The following is a 15,238-nucleotide window of genomic DNA, read 5'->3' as shown; positions in this document are numbered from 1 at the left end:
ATACAAAAAGGACTAAATTCGTATTAATTTAGGAGTGCTTTCTCCAAGATAATTCCAAGATCTAGCATATAGTGCAGCTCTATCACTGACTTGTCCAGAGGGGAGTACAATTTCCTGACAGGGGCACTGCAGCGTCACACCTTAAAATACCCCAACCTCAAAAAGGGTTTCTTCTCTCCGTGTTTGCTACTTGTCTTACTTGAACAGAAATTAAACAAGGAATAGTACTTTATAATGATGCATCTTCTTGACTAAGTTATGCCTTTTGTATGCATTACTGTATGTATATAGAGGACAGAGACAACAATAATAGTTATCTCATCAAGGCAGTGGTGAGACCACATCTCAAATATTGTATACAGTATTGGTTTCCTTATTTAAAGGAAGGATGTATAGAACATAGAACATAGAAAAACTACAGCACAAACAGGCCCTTCGGCCCACAAGTTGCACCGATGATATCCATACCTACTAGGTTTACCTATAACCCTCAATTCTATTAAGTTTCATGTACTCATCCAGAAGTCTCTTGAAAGACCCTATCGAATTTGCCTTCACCACCACCAATGGCAGCCGATTCCACCCACCCACCACCCTCTGAGTGAAATACTTACCCCGATATCTCCTCTGTACCTACTCCCCAGCACCTTAAACCTGTGTCCTCTCATAGCAACCATTCCAGCCCTTGGAAAAAGCCTCTGAAAATCCACCCGATCTATACCTCTCAACATCTTATACACTTCTATTAGGTCACCTCTCATCCTTCGTCTCTCTAAGGAGAAAAGACCGAGCTCCCTCAACCTATCCTCATAAGGCATGCCACCCAATCCAGGCAACATCCTTGTAAATCTCTTCTGCACCCTTTCAATAGCTTTCACATCCTTCCTGTAACAAGGCAACCAGAACTGAGCACAGTATCCCGAGAGGTCTGACTAGGGTCTTATAAACATTATCTCCCAACTCCTAAACTCAATCCCTCGATTGACGGAGGCCAGTACACCATACACCTTCTTAACCACACCCTCCACCTGCGAGGCCGATTTAAGATTCCTATGGACCCGGACCCCAAGATCCTTCTGATCCTCTACATGCTAAGAGTCTTACCCTTGATATTATACTCCTTCATCCCATTTGACCTGCCAAAATGGACCACTACACATTTACCCGTGTTGAAGTCCATCTGCCACTTCTCCGTCCAACCTTGCATCCTATCTATGTCACACTGCAACCTCTGACATCCCTCCAAACTATCTACAACACCACCAACCTTCATGTCGTCAGCAAACTTATCAACCCATCCTTCCACTTCCTCATCCAGGTCATTTATGAAAATTACAAACAGCAAGGGTCTCAGAACAGATCCCTGGGGCACTCCACTGATGACCAATCTCCATGTAGAAAAAGACCCATCTACAACCACTCTCTGCCTTCTGCAGGCAAGCCAGTTCTGGATCCACAAAATAAGGGGTCGCCTACTTGGGAGAATTTTTTTTCTCTCAGAGAGTCATGAGTCTTTGGAACTCTTCTTCAAAAGTCAGTGGAAGCAGAGTGTTTTTAAGGTAGAGCTAGATAGATCTTTGGTAAGTAAGGGGGGAGGTAAAAGGTTATCGGGGTAGGTGGGAATGTGGAGAAATCAGATCAGCCATGATCTTATTGAATGATGGAGCAGGCTTAAGAGGCTGAATGGCCTACTCCTAATTCGTATGAATGCATGTATAGAAGACAGATAAATAATATATAAATAACAATGCAGACAGATGGATAAACAACATATCAACTGGTTTGTATTACAATGCATGAGGACGGCACATTGCTTTTACTCTCAATTATTTAAGGTTTCCACACAGTCACTGATCCCTATTTTGAGCTGTGTGATAATTGTAACACAAATTATTGAAAATCCGCTAAAACATTGACCTGTATAAGTTTCATGCCATTCTTAAAAAATTAGCTCAGCGGTCTTTAGCATCTCATTCACAGCTCCCAACCATATTCAGTTAGATCACATTAACATGAAAAAAGCCTAAAAATATTAAATCAGGACAAGTAAGAGTATGCTTTTATTGTAGAGATTAAGGACCAATCATTAAGCTGCACTTAAGGGTTCCAAATGATTATTTTAACAAAAAAATCACGCTCCAAATAAAGCTGTTTGAGAGGTATAGCTATGGCTATAGATGATAACTTTTGGTTAGAGGGACAGGTATTATGGTTGTGATCATTATTGTATCTAATATAATTGAGACAATAAATTATTCTGAATGTGCTGCTGGAAGCTACTTTTATCATGAAAACCAACAGCTGAAAGAAGTCTTAACCCAACATATTGCAAGTTAAAACTTGTTTTAAAGCAGACTTTACTGACAAAACTATAGTTTAAAAAAGGCGAAGAAAACATGATAATTTCAGAGTTAAGCCTATTTTAATTTCATATTTTTAAATTTATACTTTTTTCTATTGGCATAAATGCAATACATTTATTTTATTAATTATATGCAAATTATGCATTCTACCAGAGACATTTGGCAATTTGGCATGTCTTTGGTTTAGAAATGCTAATTTTTTGCCTCGTGGCTCTCAATTTTTATTTTCGACAATTTTTGTTATAAAAAGGCACTTCAGGTTAAATAACAGTTGCTGATCCCTGAGCTCGCACATTTGAAAAGAGCAATAAACTAACAAGGATAAAATGCTGCAGCACGCAAACACACTAAAGTCAGTATACATCAACAGTAGACACACAGTAGAGATCTGTGCTAGTGGGAGACTTGCCATTGCTAATCGTAGGACATTCAGACACCACATATTTACACTCTACGTATTCAAATCTTGAGAAATTTTGAATAGGTAATTGGAAATTTCCTGGGAACAGTATGGAGGCCTGGACAAGCAACAGGTTGTACAAGTATCTCAACCCCTGGGCCCAACAAAAGTCTTACTTTCCGATTTACTAACGTTCTGTTACCATGTGATCATCAGCTTTCTGAATCTGACACCCTCCTCAGCAGCCACTGGCTGAAAAGAGCCTGATCTCCCCTTTACCTTTCTATTTTGCAGTCCTAGGTGCACTTGGGCATTTGCTGATCAAATGAAAGGCAGGAACATACACAATGTTTCTCCTCCTTTCAGTAGGGAGACAACTGGAGATTGGCCCCAGCCACCAGGATTATCAGCTTGTTCTGGAAGCAGAGTCATTTTGTTGAAGCCCCAGCAGCGAGTGTGATTGTTCAATGCAGGACACTGATAAATGAGACAGTTGACATTTTGCACTGAACTGAGATTCACTGCAGGTGATTGCTTTATAACCTGCTGAGTGCCAGGAATGGGTTCATTCGTCCAGAGGCTGGGGTAACCGGCAGGGCTGGGCATTTTTAAATTTCATAGAACAAATCAGCACAGAAGGGAGCCATTTGGTCCAACGTGCTGTCTCTCTTCAGTCAATCCCACTTTCCTGCTCTTTCCCCATAGCCTTGTAAATTTTTCTCCTTCAAGAATTTGTCCAATTCCCTTATTATTGTTACTATTGAATCTGTACATCAACACATTCCAAATCAGAACAGCTCGTTGCATAAAAAAACTCCTCATCTTCTTTTAGCAACTCCTCTGCTTCTTTTAGCAATCACCTTAAATTTGTGCCCTCCAGTTATGAACCCTTTTGCAAATAGAAACAGTTTCTGCTTATTTCTCTATCAAAGTCCCTCATGATTTTGAATGCCTCTATTAAATCGCCCCTTAACCTTCTTTGCTGCAAGGAGAACAATCTCAGCTTTTCCAGTCTCTCTGTCTCTGAAGAAAGGGAAAACATTCCCTTTCTGGGCTCTTCAGTCCCTGGATCATTTGGTCTAGTGGTGAACATAAAATGGCTCCCTGTCTTTGACTGCAGGTTAAAATTACAGTTGGGCCCTCAAGACATCGTTATAGCCCAAACTGCGCACTGAAGGAAGGATCCGCAGGCGTCCCTCTCGCCGATCGAAAGGAGCAGCTTACACATACTTGTAACCAACCAGATTGGCTGTAAGCTGCTGCGGCCATTTCAACTGCCTGCCCTAAAATCAGCCTTACTTCATTTGAGCTTAAAGCCTAATAGAAATCAGTCAATCCAGAATGACAGGAAAATGATGGGGGCTGGTATGGCTCATTTATTGTCTAGCAATCAGATGCAGCTGAAGCCAGCTTTTAATTATATTTAGCTTTGCAGGAGAGCAGCTTTTAATTACAGATAACGATGATGTACACAGAATTAGCTGTTTTTGTAAATAAGGGAAAGGATACAGTACCTGTCATTTAATTGCTTTATGAATAACCTGTTCAACTCTGTTGACATTTCCTCACCGTCATTTCCACTGTAAACAGACCTCAGCTGATCAAATATATTTATGTACACAATTTGCTTCTTTTCCTGAAATTCTACCCTGTCGCTTGTGTATTCTGCCACACTTCAGTCCTGTGTTCATGCTGCTTCTAATTAAAGTCAGTTCCGCACCCCCCCCACCCCCCCTCCATTGAATTGAAAGGAAAGAATGCAGTATGCAATGTTTACGAGGTAAAAGTGAAAGATGACATAATTGTTAAGCTTAGTTGAGGCTTAAGGTGTTAGCTGTTCCAATTAAATGACCCCTTTTTCCTTGTACTAAACACAACAGATCAAATAGGTTAATTTCTCAACTGAGTTATGAGAGCAGAGTTACAAACAGTGATTATATTCAACAAAAAGTAACCAGCATTACCAAAACACAATTGAAATAAATGCGAAATTGAAATAAATTAGAAAATGAGACACTTAACAAAATTATTCAAGTTCTGAGGCCCATACTCCCAACCTCCCTATGCTATATGTGGGTGCCCTTTGGCTTGAACATAAATGTTGTACTGTCCACAACTCAGACAACACGGTATGGAGCGATCGGGACCAGGTTTGAGTTGCACTCCTTGGGCCAACTAGGGCCTTGAATCAACTAGCAACTTCTTAGCTCTGAGGTGTCTCACAATGAAGACAAAGTTCTCCCTGAGTCTGTGTAGGTTTCCTCCCGCACTCCAAAAATTAGGTTGATTGGCCGTGCTAAATTGCCCCTTAGTGTCAAGGGGATTAGCAGGGTAAATATGTGGGGTTATTGTTGGTGCAGGCTCAATGGGCCGAATGGCATCCTCTTGCACTGCAGGGATTCCAGGATTCTAAATGCACTGTATCTCTGGAGACTGAGGATTAGATGCAGCTGGTATTACTCCATCTCTGTTTGTAGCTACCCCTGCTCTAACAGAGATGTGTTTGAGAGATTTTTTTCCCCACTTGCATAATGAACTTCTATCCCATTCAACCCTGCAGTAACTATCTCATTTTTAGTGACAGCACACTTCAAAGATTAGGAAGGGCTTAACAAAAACCTCCAAACAGCAGCTGCCCACTACACAAGCATAATGTTTCCATTCTCTGTGCCATCTGCATTGGCAGTCAGATATCAAAAGCAGGAGGTGACCTTCTTTAACTGCTTAGCGGCCTTTGCATTTCAGCCCTGGGCACAGGGATAGAATGGGATAGAAGTTCATTATGCAAGTTTAAAATGAGACAGCTGCTTCCTGATTCAAATAAGTTCAAACTTTAGGAAGAAAACTGCGAAGGGAAAAGCACCTTGGGCTTTCAGTACACACCTGAACCTATACAGTAAACGCTCGTTAACTTAAAGTCAAATTCAAAGTTCTGTCCCTGTTGTTAACTGGGTTGGGTGAACATGGGTTAAGGTGGGGTTAACTGATTGGAAAGATACCTGCTCAATTCACCTGTCCCTCTGTTGTCTTCTGTGGTAATGTGGAAAACATCTCAACACACTTTATAGCAGCGCCAAACAAAGTTTAACATCAAGCCATGTGAAGGGATCGTTGTTCATCCATCGTCATCGATGAGGACCTTGACACCATTAGTCATTTTGAGGCTGGTTGCGGTGTGTCCGAAGATGACTGATCAGGCCAATTCAGGCACGGAATGTCCTGGCACATATTGGACAGACTTGCGTAGACATTGCAATTATTGCGCTGGTGGCTCTGGACTTGTGCAGCTTGTGCTTAAGTTGTGTTTCAGCAATACACCTTGCTTCGTGAGCTTGACAGCCTTTGTGGATGAGGCAGCACCAGGTAGGGCAGTTTTGTGCCAGTGTTTCCCAGGTTGTTGTGTTTATGTCAAGTGACTTCAGGGAGGCATTGAGTGTGTCTTTGAAACATTTCTTCTGCCCTCCATGCGAGCGTTTTCCAGCAGAGAGTTCCCCAAAAAGGAGCTGCTTTGGTCTGCGCTCATCTGACATACGGATGACGTGACCTGCCCACCAGGTCTGCGCACTCATCAGCAGTGTGTGGACTGATTGTAGACTTGCTCTAGAAAGAACTTCAGTGTCTGGTACTTTGTCTCACCATCTGATGCATAATATTCTGCAAAGACAAGTCATGTGGAAATGATTGAGCTGTCTTGCATGCCTTCGATACACAGTCCACGTTTCACAGTCATACAGGAGGATAGGTGAGTACTGCGGCACTGTAGACCTTCAGTTTTGTTGCTGGGCTGATTCCTTGACGTTCCCATACAGTGGAGCGCAGTCTACCGAAAGCAGAACTTGCCTTTGCTATTCTGCAGTTAACTTCTGTATCAATAGTCACTGCTTGGGAGGGGGTGCTGTCAAGATAAATGAACTGGTCCACTGGCTGTAGTTTCTGCCCTTTGATTGTGATTATGGGTTCTGTGTACGGTGCATGAGGAGCAGGCTGGTGCATGACTTCAGTCTTTTTAATGTTGATGGTAAGTCCAAAGTTGTCACAAGCCGTGGAAAATTTGTCCATACTGACTTGCATCTCTGGCTCTGAGCCAGTATACAGGGTGTAGTCATCGGCAAAGAGGAAGTCTCTCAGAAAAGTCTCCTTCACTTTGGTAATAGCTTGCAGTCTCCTCAGGATGAAGAGCTTCCCATCCACTCTGTACTTGAGGCTGATTCCAGCAACACTGTCCTGGAAGGCATCATTCAGCATGGCAGTAAACATCATGCTGAACAGTGTGGGTGCGAGCACACAGCCCTGTTTGACACCATTCTCCGCTATCCAGTACTCTGGCCATCATGCCATCATGGAACTGGCGTACCATTTGAATGAATTTGGGGGGGGCAGCTGAACTTTGACATGATCCTCCACAGGCCTTCTTGGCTTAGTGTCGAAGGCTTTCGCGAGGTCAACAAAGGTTGTGTAGAGCTCACGATTCTGCTCCTGACACTTCTCCTGAAGTTGGCGCGCAGCAAAAATCATGTCAATAGTCCCACGACCTTTGCGGAAGCCACGCTGTGACTCTGGAAGCAGGCCCAGCTCCAGATGAGTGACCAGACGATTTAGCAGGACTCTTGCGAGGGTTTTTCCTGTGATGGAGAGCAGCGAGATTCCTTGGTGGTTGTCGCATATTTGCCAATTGCCCTTCCTTTTGTAGAGGTGTACGATGGAAGCATCTTTAAGTTCCTGAGGAATAGACCCTTGCTTCCAAAAGGACTGGAACAACTTGGTGAGCTTTGTAGATCTCTGCAGGTGTGGCATCTGCCCCTGGGGCTTTGCCACTGGATAGCTGGCTGACAGCTTTCGTGACTTTGGTTACTACCGGTGGGTCATCCATGGCACTGTTGATATCGACCTGGGGAATCCTGTCTATTGCCTCATCGTCAATAGATGACGGTCGGTTGAGGACGGCTTCAAAGTGTTCAGCCCATCTCTGCAGGATCTGAGCCCTCTCTGTAATGAGAGTTGTACCATCTGTACTCAGGAGGGGGGAACTCCCGAGAGATTGAGGTCCATAGAGAGTGTTGAGGGCTTCATAGAACCGTTTCAAGTAGTTTCTGTCAGCGTAACCCTGTATTTCATCTGCCTTGGCTCTCAGCCAGGCATCCTGCATTTTACACATCAGGATGTGAACAGATATTAACACAAATGAAGGATGTCAGCTTTAAGAAGCAGCTTAAATCAGGAAAGAGAGCAGAGAGGTTCAAAATAGGAATTCCAGAGCTTTGGGCCTCAGTGGCGTGGTCAACAATAGTGCTGAAATTCGGGGACGTGCACAGATCTCAGAGGGTTTTAGGACGGGGGTGGTTATTACAGAGATGAGGGGGTGAGGGGCATGACCATGGAGATATTTAAAAATGAGGATGGGAATTTTAAAATCAAGGCATTGTCAGACTGGGAGCTAGTGTAGGAGAATCAAAACCGATGGGGAAAGGACAGGAAGTGGAGTTGATATACCAGATCAGTTAAGCATGATCTTATTGAATGGCAGAGGAGGCTCAAGGGGCCATTTGGTCTAGTCCTGCTCCTATTTATTATGTGGGCAGAATAGTACACTCATGAAGAGGAGGTGCTCAATAAAGCAAATAGGACTATAGCACTAAAGCCGGCTGAAACAGGTCAGATCACAGCTTGAACACAGTGCCCAGTTTTTCCTCAAATTTATTCATTCACGGGATGTGGGCATCCCTGTCTAGGCCAGCATTTATTGGTCATCCTTAGCTGCCCTCGAGGAGATAGTGGGCAAGCCACCATCTTGAATGGCTGCAGTGTGTCAATAGAACAGTCTGACTTTAGCCATCAAGCAAGTCATGGCCACACCAAAATCTGCTCTTTTGCTCTGGGCAATGCCTCTCACCCCAGAACTCCCCCAAGTGAAGGAGCTAATGTGCTTCTTTAAATGGCTCATCAGTATTGCCACTGAACAAATTCCAGATGAGGTTAATCATGCCTAATGCTAATCTTTGACTCTCACATTGCCAAACTGTACTAGCAGAGTGAGTTTTATTGCTGCCTTCCCAACTGCAGACAGCCTGAACCCGTGCAAGTGCAACAAGCTGGATTTGTCTTTAAAAGATCCAACAAAGACACAATGGGCTGAATGGCATCAGCCTCTATGATTTCCAACCAGAAGCTTGCGACGTGGGATTCCTGTTACTTGAGTTTGCAGGCCAGATATATAGTGAGCATGAAGTGACAATGGCTGGATTCTGCCCCAAAAATGATTTCATATTTTGCTCTCAGGCAAACAAAGCAGCTTTTTATAAAATGTCCGCCCTGACTTGAATAGATTTCACAGAGATTCGAATTTCCCATTTGAAGTCACACTGGCATCTGCACCAGAGAGTCCTTAGGGAGAATCAGTTTTGGCAAGAGTAATGACGTGCCTTGTCTGAAATGAAAATTCAGTGCTGGCCACTGAGGAAAAGCTTTTCTATTAAAAAAAATGAGAAACCTAAGTTTACAACTGAGGCTAATAGTTTCTCCCCTACAGGTTTCAGCCATGGCTCAACTGATAGCACTCTCCAAATCAGAAGGTCCCAATCAGAAAGCCCACTCCAGGACTTGAGCACAAAAAAATGCAGAGGGAATAAGTTAAAGGCTGGCAATCAGGAAAGAATCACTGAGCCCATCAACTCTCCAGTATTCAGACCACCACATCTATGGATTGGGCCAGCGTATCCTGATATTTCTTTTGCCTTTCTGAAAAATGTCTGTCATCTACAGCACAAAAACAGGCCATTTGGCCCAACTGGTCCATGCTAGTGTTTTAAGCTCCACATGAACCTCCACCTACCCTTTTTCATCTTACTTTATCAGCATACTCTTCTCTTCCTTTCTCTCTCGTGAATGTATCCAGCTTCCCCTTGTTTACCTATTTAGAAAATTAGTGTTTTATGTTTGAAATGCGGGTGTGATTAAAATGGATGTTTTAGTTTGGTCTGTGCTCATGTCAGGTTATGTTGAACAAAATCTTTAAAGGCAGCTGGTAAAAAAATGCCAAACTGGATGTACTGCTCATCATGCTGGCTTCGTATTTGGCCTGCCTAACTAGTGGAACAGTGAGCTTTTCCAAACTGTTTGACAGTACCAATTTAAAAGAGAGTCTGATTATGGGTGCTGGAATATCCTGGCTCTATTGCCTTCTCTTTCTCTTAAAGTGTAAAGAAAACATGAGGACCATAAGAAATAGAAACAGGAGTAGGCCATTAATCCCTTCGAGCCTGCTCTGCCATTTAATAAAATCAGGACTTATCTAACACTCACTATGTCCATTTTCCTACTGTAATATATTTAAAAGGATTGCATGATTGCTTTAAGAGCCAGTCACATGATTTGATGGTGATGTCATTAGGATGTTGCAAAGGCTGCTGTTTTACTTTCAATTTGTACTCTGTGCAGTGCAGAGAATAGCTCCTAGAATAAATCTGTTGTTAGTTTGAATCCATGTGTGCAAACCACATTATTTTCTTTTTGTTTAAAACCCACAACCCCTAACATAGTCAGGACATTACATCTACCTTCTCTCCATCACCCTTAGGTCCTTGATTGAACAAAAACCTATCGATCGCAGCCTTGAAAATGTTGAACAACTTGGCCTCTACAGCTTCCTGGCGTAAAGAGATCCAAAGATTCACCACGCTTTGAGAGAAGAAATTACTTCTCTAATCCGTCTTAAATGAGCAACCCCTTACTCTGTGACTATGCACTATGATCCTACGTTTTCCTATGAATGGAAACATCCTACTCTGTAAATGGAAACATTTACCCTGTCTAACCCCCTGAAAATTTTATATGGTTAAACCATATTAGCTCTCATTTTTCTGAATTCCAAGGAGTACAGACCCAACCTGTTTAATATGGCAATCCTTCCATGCCTGGGATCATCCCAGTAAACCTCCTCAAAGCAAAATAAAAAGTATCCAAGCTGGAAGATAAGAGAGTTTATTGCAACATCACTTGGCTGTCTTTGCAGCCTATATTACAGGCCCAACTTGTTGATTTTAACTGTGTTTATATATCTGCCATGAACCAATGTCTCATATGACTCTACTGGAAATCACCCACTTGTCCAATGTTGCCCAGTTTGAGGATCACTGATTAGATGTCAGGCATATAGTAGCCAATGCAGGCAATGTTACCATGGACAGAAATAGGGCACTACCTTGAGCTCTCATGAAACATGAGTAGGAACAACACAGAAATTAATTGCTGAGATTAAATTCTTGGATAAGCATCTGCTTACACAAGATAGGTCATGGTTTTGTCTTTCTTGCTAGCAGAGATTGCCAGGGTACTTACAAGTTCCAGGCTCCGTGGGGCTGGAGGCACACAGATGGTCATTACCTGTAAAGCACACACAAAAAAACAAAGGTCCAGATCATTTGGGAATCAATTTATAATGAAAACAGCTGGGCAACAAGACCATTTTGCTTTCCATACACCAGCTCTTCCCAAATCCTGTGCTCAGGCCTGTGACAGCATGAATGTCCGTTTTTTAAAATGATTTTTTACTCCATCCTTAAAGTTACAAAGCCGATGCTCAGAGTGGACAGAGTGAATCCATTCCTTGCTTGCTCCAAGAAGCAAGTCAAAATCCAATGGAATCCAACTCATGGTCCCCACAAGAGAGACAACAAAATCCAAGCTGACAAGATCAGCCACTGCACCCCATCTTGGGCTTAATCTGACGTTTGATCTTAGCCAAAAGGCTGAGAAGTGATCCTTGCACCCTTGTATAATTGACCTTGCCCTTGCATCCCTTAATTAGTAAGTACTTGGGACTGTGCGGGGAAGCCAGATTAGGTTTGATGCAGACAAACTGGAAGCATTATGATGTACATTTCCTTTATTTTACCCTGGAATGCACCCTTCGGGACCTCACCCAACTGTGAGCCTTGGCACCGTGCATTGGCACACTACACTGCCAAGAGCATCACAACCACCTTCATCCTGCCTTTACCCAAAGTGGTCAGCAGTAGGAATCCTGGCTAACCATCTCTCCCCAATCTATGACAGCAACGGTAGCCACTAGCCCCGCCACAACAACAATGTACATTTACAGTTTCAAAAAATGTCCCAAGGTGTTTGACAGGAACATTATAAAACAAAATTTACTGTCAATCCAAATATGGTGACATGAGATCTACTGACCAGAAGCTTGGTCAAAGAGACAGATTTTAAGGAGTGTCCTAAAGGAGGAGAGCAAGATGGAGAGGTTTAGGGAGGAAATTCCAGAGCTTGGGGCCCAGACAGCTAAAAACACAGCCGCCAATGATACAGCGATTGAAGTTGGGATCGTTCACAAGGCCAGAATTAGAGGGGCGCAGAGATCTCAGAGGGTTGTGGGTGCTGGAGGAGATTACAGAGATAGGGAGGGGTGAGGCCATGAAAGGATTTGAAAATAAGGATGAGAATTTTAAAATCAAGACATTGCTTGACTGGGAGCCTGTGTAGATCAATGAGTACGGCGGGTGAGGGGGGAAACGGGACTTGGTGTGAATTAAGACACAGGCAGCAGAGTTTTGTGTAACCTCAAGTTTACAGAGAGTGGAATGTGGGGGAGCAGCCAGGAGTGAATTGTAGCAGTGGAGTCTGGAGGCAATAAAAGGTATGGATGAGGGTTTCAGCAGCAGAATAACTGAGGCAGGGGGTGGAGACTGATGATATTATGAGATGGAAATAGGTCGTCTTGGTGATGGCAGAAATATGCCACCAGCTGACTTGGCAAAGCCTTGAAATGGCTGTGAGTGAAATGATTATGGAAATGTTCATGGCACTGGGACAAAATTTCTCTTTCACATTCTAGAACTAGCTTATTTACAGCGGTTTACACCTCTGCTAAAATATCAGAGACAATTTGATCTGAATGTAGTTTCTCTCTGCAATCCTGAATTATTAACAATAGTGTTAGGTAATCATTCATCTTATTCAGAAAGTTCTAGATTACATTAACTTTAAACAGCAATAGTCCATTCAGACCAACTGCTTTGTGCCAGTGCCTATGCTCCACACAAGCCTCTCCATCTAAACCCATCAGCAGGTCCTTCCAAGTCCTTGCTCCTGAGCTAATCACAACAATGAATTTAGCTAGTTTAGTAAAATAATCAAAGATTTTTGGATGTTGAATGGTTATTTAGGTGATACATGGGATTAAATTTTGGAAAGTGCTTCTCCTAAAATGCACATGTACAAAGCCAAGTGCAATCAACTTGGGGGGCAGACTAGTGGAGTGCCAGTGAGAGTCCCCAAATGGCTGGCACTAAGTGGCAGCAGTGACAGCAGAAGTGGCACTGAGAACACCATGGGGACTTCTTGGGGGGTCTTTGAGCTGATATTACTCAGAGTCTTTTCTATGGAATAACCTCTGCATGATGAAAACCTGCTTTAGCCTATGTGCTCTGCTAGTGCCTGAGCACTGTGCATAAACACTTCCTGCATTTCACAAAGTGACTGTCACTAAATCTGAACCAGTAAAGCAATATGACAGATTCACATTCTCAATGTTCAATGGATGAATTCTAAGTGTGTCAGCTGGTCTTTCAGCTTTTCTGACAATAAAATGCAAACTGGCAAAAGATTTGGTGCTCGGAGGATCATGATTTTCCCATCATGCCTTACAGAAAGAATGCACCTTCCCTCCCCTCAATTAACATTGCTGATATTTTTAGTGTTCATTAACCTGACACCAGGCCTTAGTGAGGCCACTCTTACTGCAGCTATCCAAGACAATTTGCAATTAGGCTGGAATTTTTAGAAAATTACGTGTGCTGTGGCCCCAAACCCAGGAGGGGCAGGGTTGAGAACTGCTTGGCACCCTTTTAGTCCCAAATCTCACAGCTGCCTTTGAGGGCTTTGGGGATTTATTTTGTTTGGACAGCTGGGGAAGCAGTATAGTTTGATGTCAAGGTCAACAATCCACTCAACAGCTTGAGTTGACGTAGTGTGACAGGTTGTGATGCCACCAGAAATCAGGGCTCAGTGTGTGGGCGATGGGCACAGACCAGATGTTGGGTGGATCTGCCACACATTTGTTAAAAAAAACCAACTATGCTGTCATACTTCATGACTTACTGACAGACAGGTTGCATCAAAAAAGAAGTGCAGCATTGGAATCGCACCAGAAAATAGCTCACATCCCTTATTTTCCAGGAATGTTGGTGCTCAATTGTCTTGGTGTGCAAGTTGTTTTCCCTTACTTTAAAGGCTTTGAAACATACAGCACAGAAAGAGATCGCTTGGCCCACTATTTGACTCATACAATGTATCCCGTTCCCCCAGCCCTGTGTATATTTTCCTTTTCAAGTACGTAACATTGACAGTTATTTTTGAATCTGCTTCCAGCATCCTTTCCAGCAGCACATTCCAAATCCCACCAAAGAGGCCAGCATCAGTGTGCTGAGCCATCCCCACTCCCTCCATTGCCGGCCTCCCAATGTCTATGCCAAGTCCCCCACGATCACCGACTTCCGGGAACCCCCCCCCCCCCCCCCCCCCCCCCCCCCACCCACCATAGCCAGCCCAGCCTCCTTCCCTCCCCCACCGATCCCTAATGCAGATTGCTCAGCTGTTCTCCCCACGCTACCAATTGTCCCCCTCTAGCGGGTTCCGCCCCCTTGGTGGTGCCCGGTGGCATTGCCAGGGTGGAATGTTGGCACTATCCAAGGAACACAGCCCCCTGTCCTTGACCTGCCGGAGGATCTCAATGGCCTCTGCCCCCACCAGCTAAGCCATCCACTTCAATCCCCACTGGTGGGAACCTCTCCCGGCGGGGGCAAAAACAGTTGCAAGCCCAGAGGACACCACCCCAGGCTCCCTAATGATAGTAAAATGATGATTTAAATAGTGTAATCAGCCTCACACTGTTTCCTGGTGTGAGGCTGATTATGCCATAGAAAATGGCCTGGGAAAGTCGCGATTGGCTGGATGCCGGTCGCGAATCCCACTACAAGTCCCCCACTGACATTTCCCAGCCTGCTGTGCTGTGCTACTCCAGCAGCGTGGTGGGCTGGGAAAATTGCGCTCAACATTCCAACACTAAGTGATCTCAGGTTGCGTTTACTCCTAGAATTAACATTTGACCATGAACAATGCCACAGGAGATCGCAGGCTAATCTGACACCAAATTTTCCACAGTGAATCACAAGGACCATAACCAAAAAACTTCATGAAGTCTTGTACAACACAGTTATTGCTTTCAATCAAGTCTGACACACCAAGGCAGTAATGGGGAGCGCTATACTCTCAGAGGTGCCACTGAGTCTCTGGGGTGGATATAAAAGGTTCTAAGACATTATTTTGAAGAGGGGTTTCTCCCTGATGTCCTGGCCAACCTTTATCCCTCAACTAACATCACGAAGATGAATTATCTGACTATTATAACATTGCTACTTGTGGGAGCTTGCTGTCCACAGATTAACTGCTGTATTTCATATATTACAAC

The 15,238-nt window shown here is 43.7% G+C and overlaps 1 protein-coding gene across 10 annotated transcripts in view; it reads right to left on the bottom strand.

Annotated features, from left to right (window-relative positions):
• The window catches only part of LOC145361876 (tensin-2-like), a 314,264-nt gene that overhangs the window by 117,938 nt on the left and 181,088 nt on the right, over nt 1-15,238 (bottom strand). For 9 of the 10 annotated variants that reach the window (XM_080217864.1, XM_080217866.1, XM_080217865.1 and 6 more), the window contains one exon: nt 11,098-11,142. In XM_080217864.1, coding sequence (XP_080073990.1) covers nt 11,098-11,142 — 45 coding nt within the window. Of the gene's footprint in view, nt 1-5,775; nt 5,852-11,097; nt 11,143-15,238 lie in introns of those variants that run through there. The other variant, XM_080217873.1, reaches the window with a different exon arrangement.

The sequence above is a fragment of the Carcharhinus amblyrhynchos genome, chromosome X (assembly GCF_965287045.1).
Source record: "Carcharhinus amblyrhynchos chromosome X, sCarAmb.v2.hapA, whole genome shotgun sequence".
Classification (NCBI taxonomy): domain Eukaryota; kingdom Metazoa; phylum Chordata; class Chondrichthyes; order Carcharhiniformes; family Carcharhinidae; genus Carcharhinus; species Carcharhinus amblyrhynchos.
Note: the sequence above shows the minus strand (reverse complement) of the source record. Positions and strands in the feature narration are given on the sequence as shown.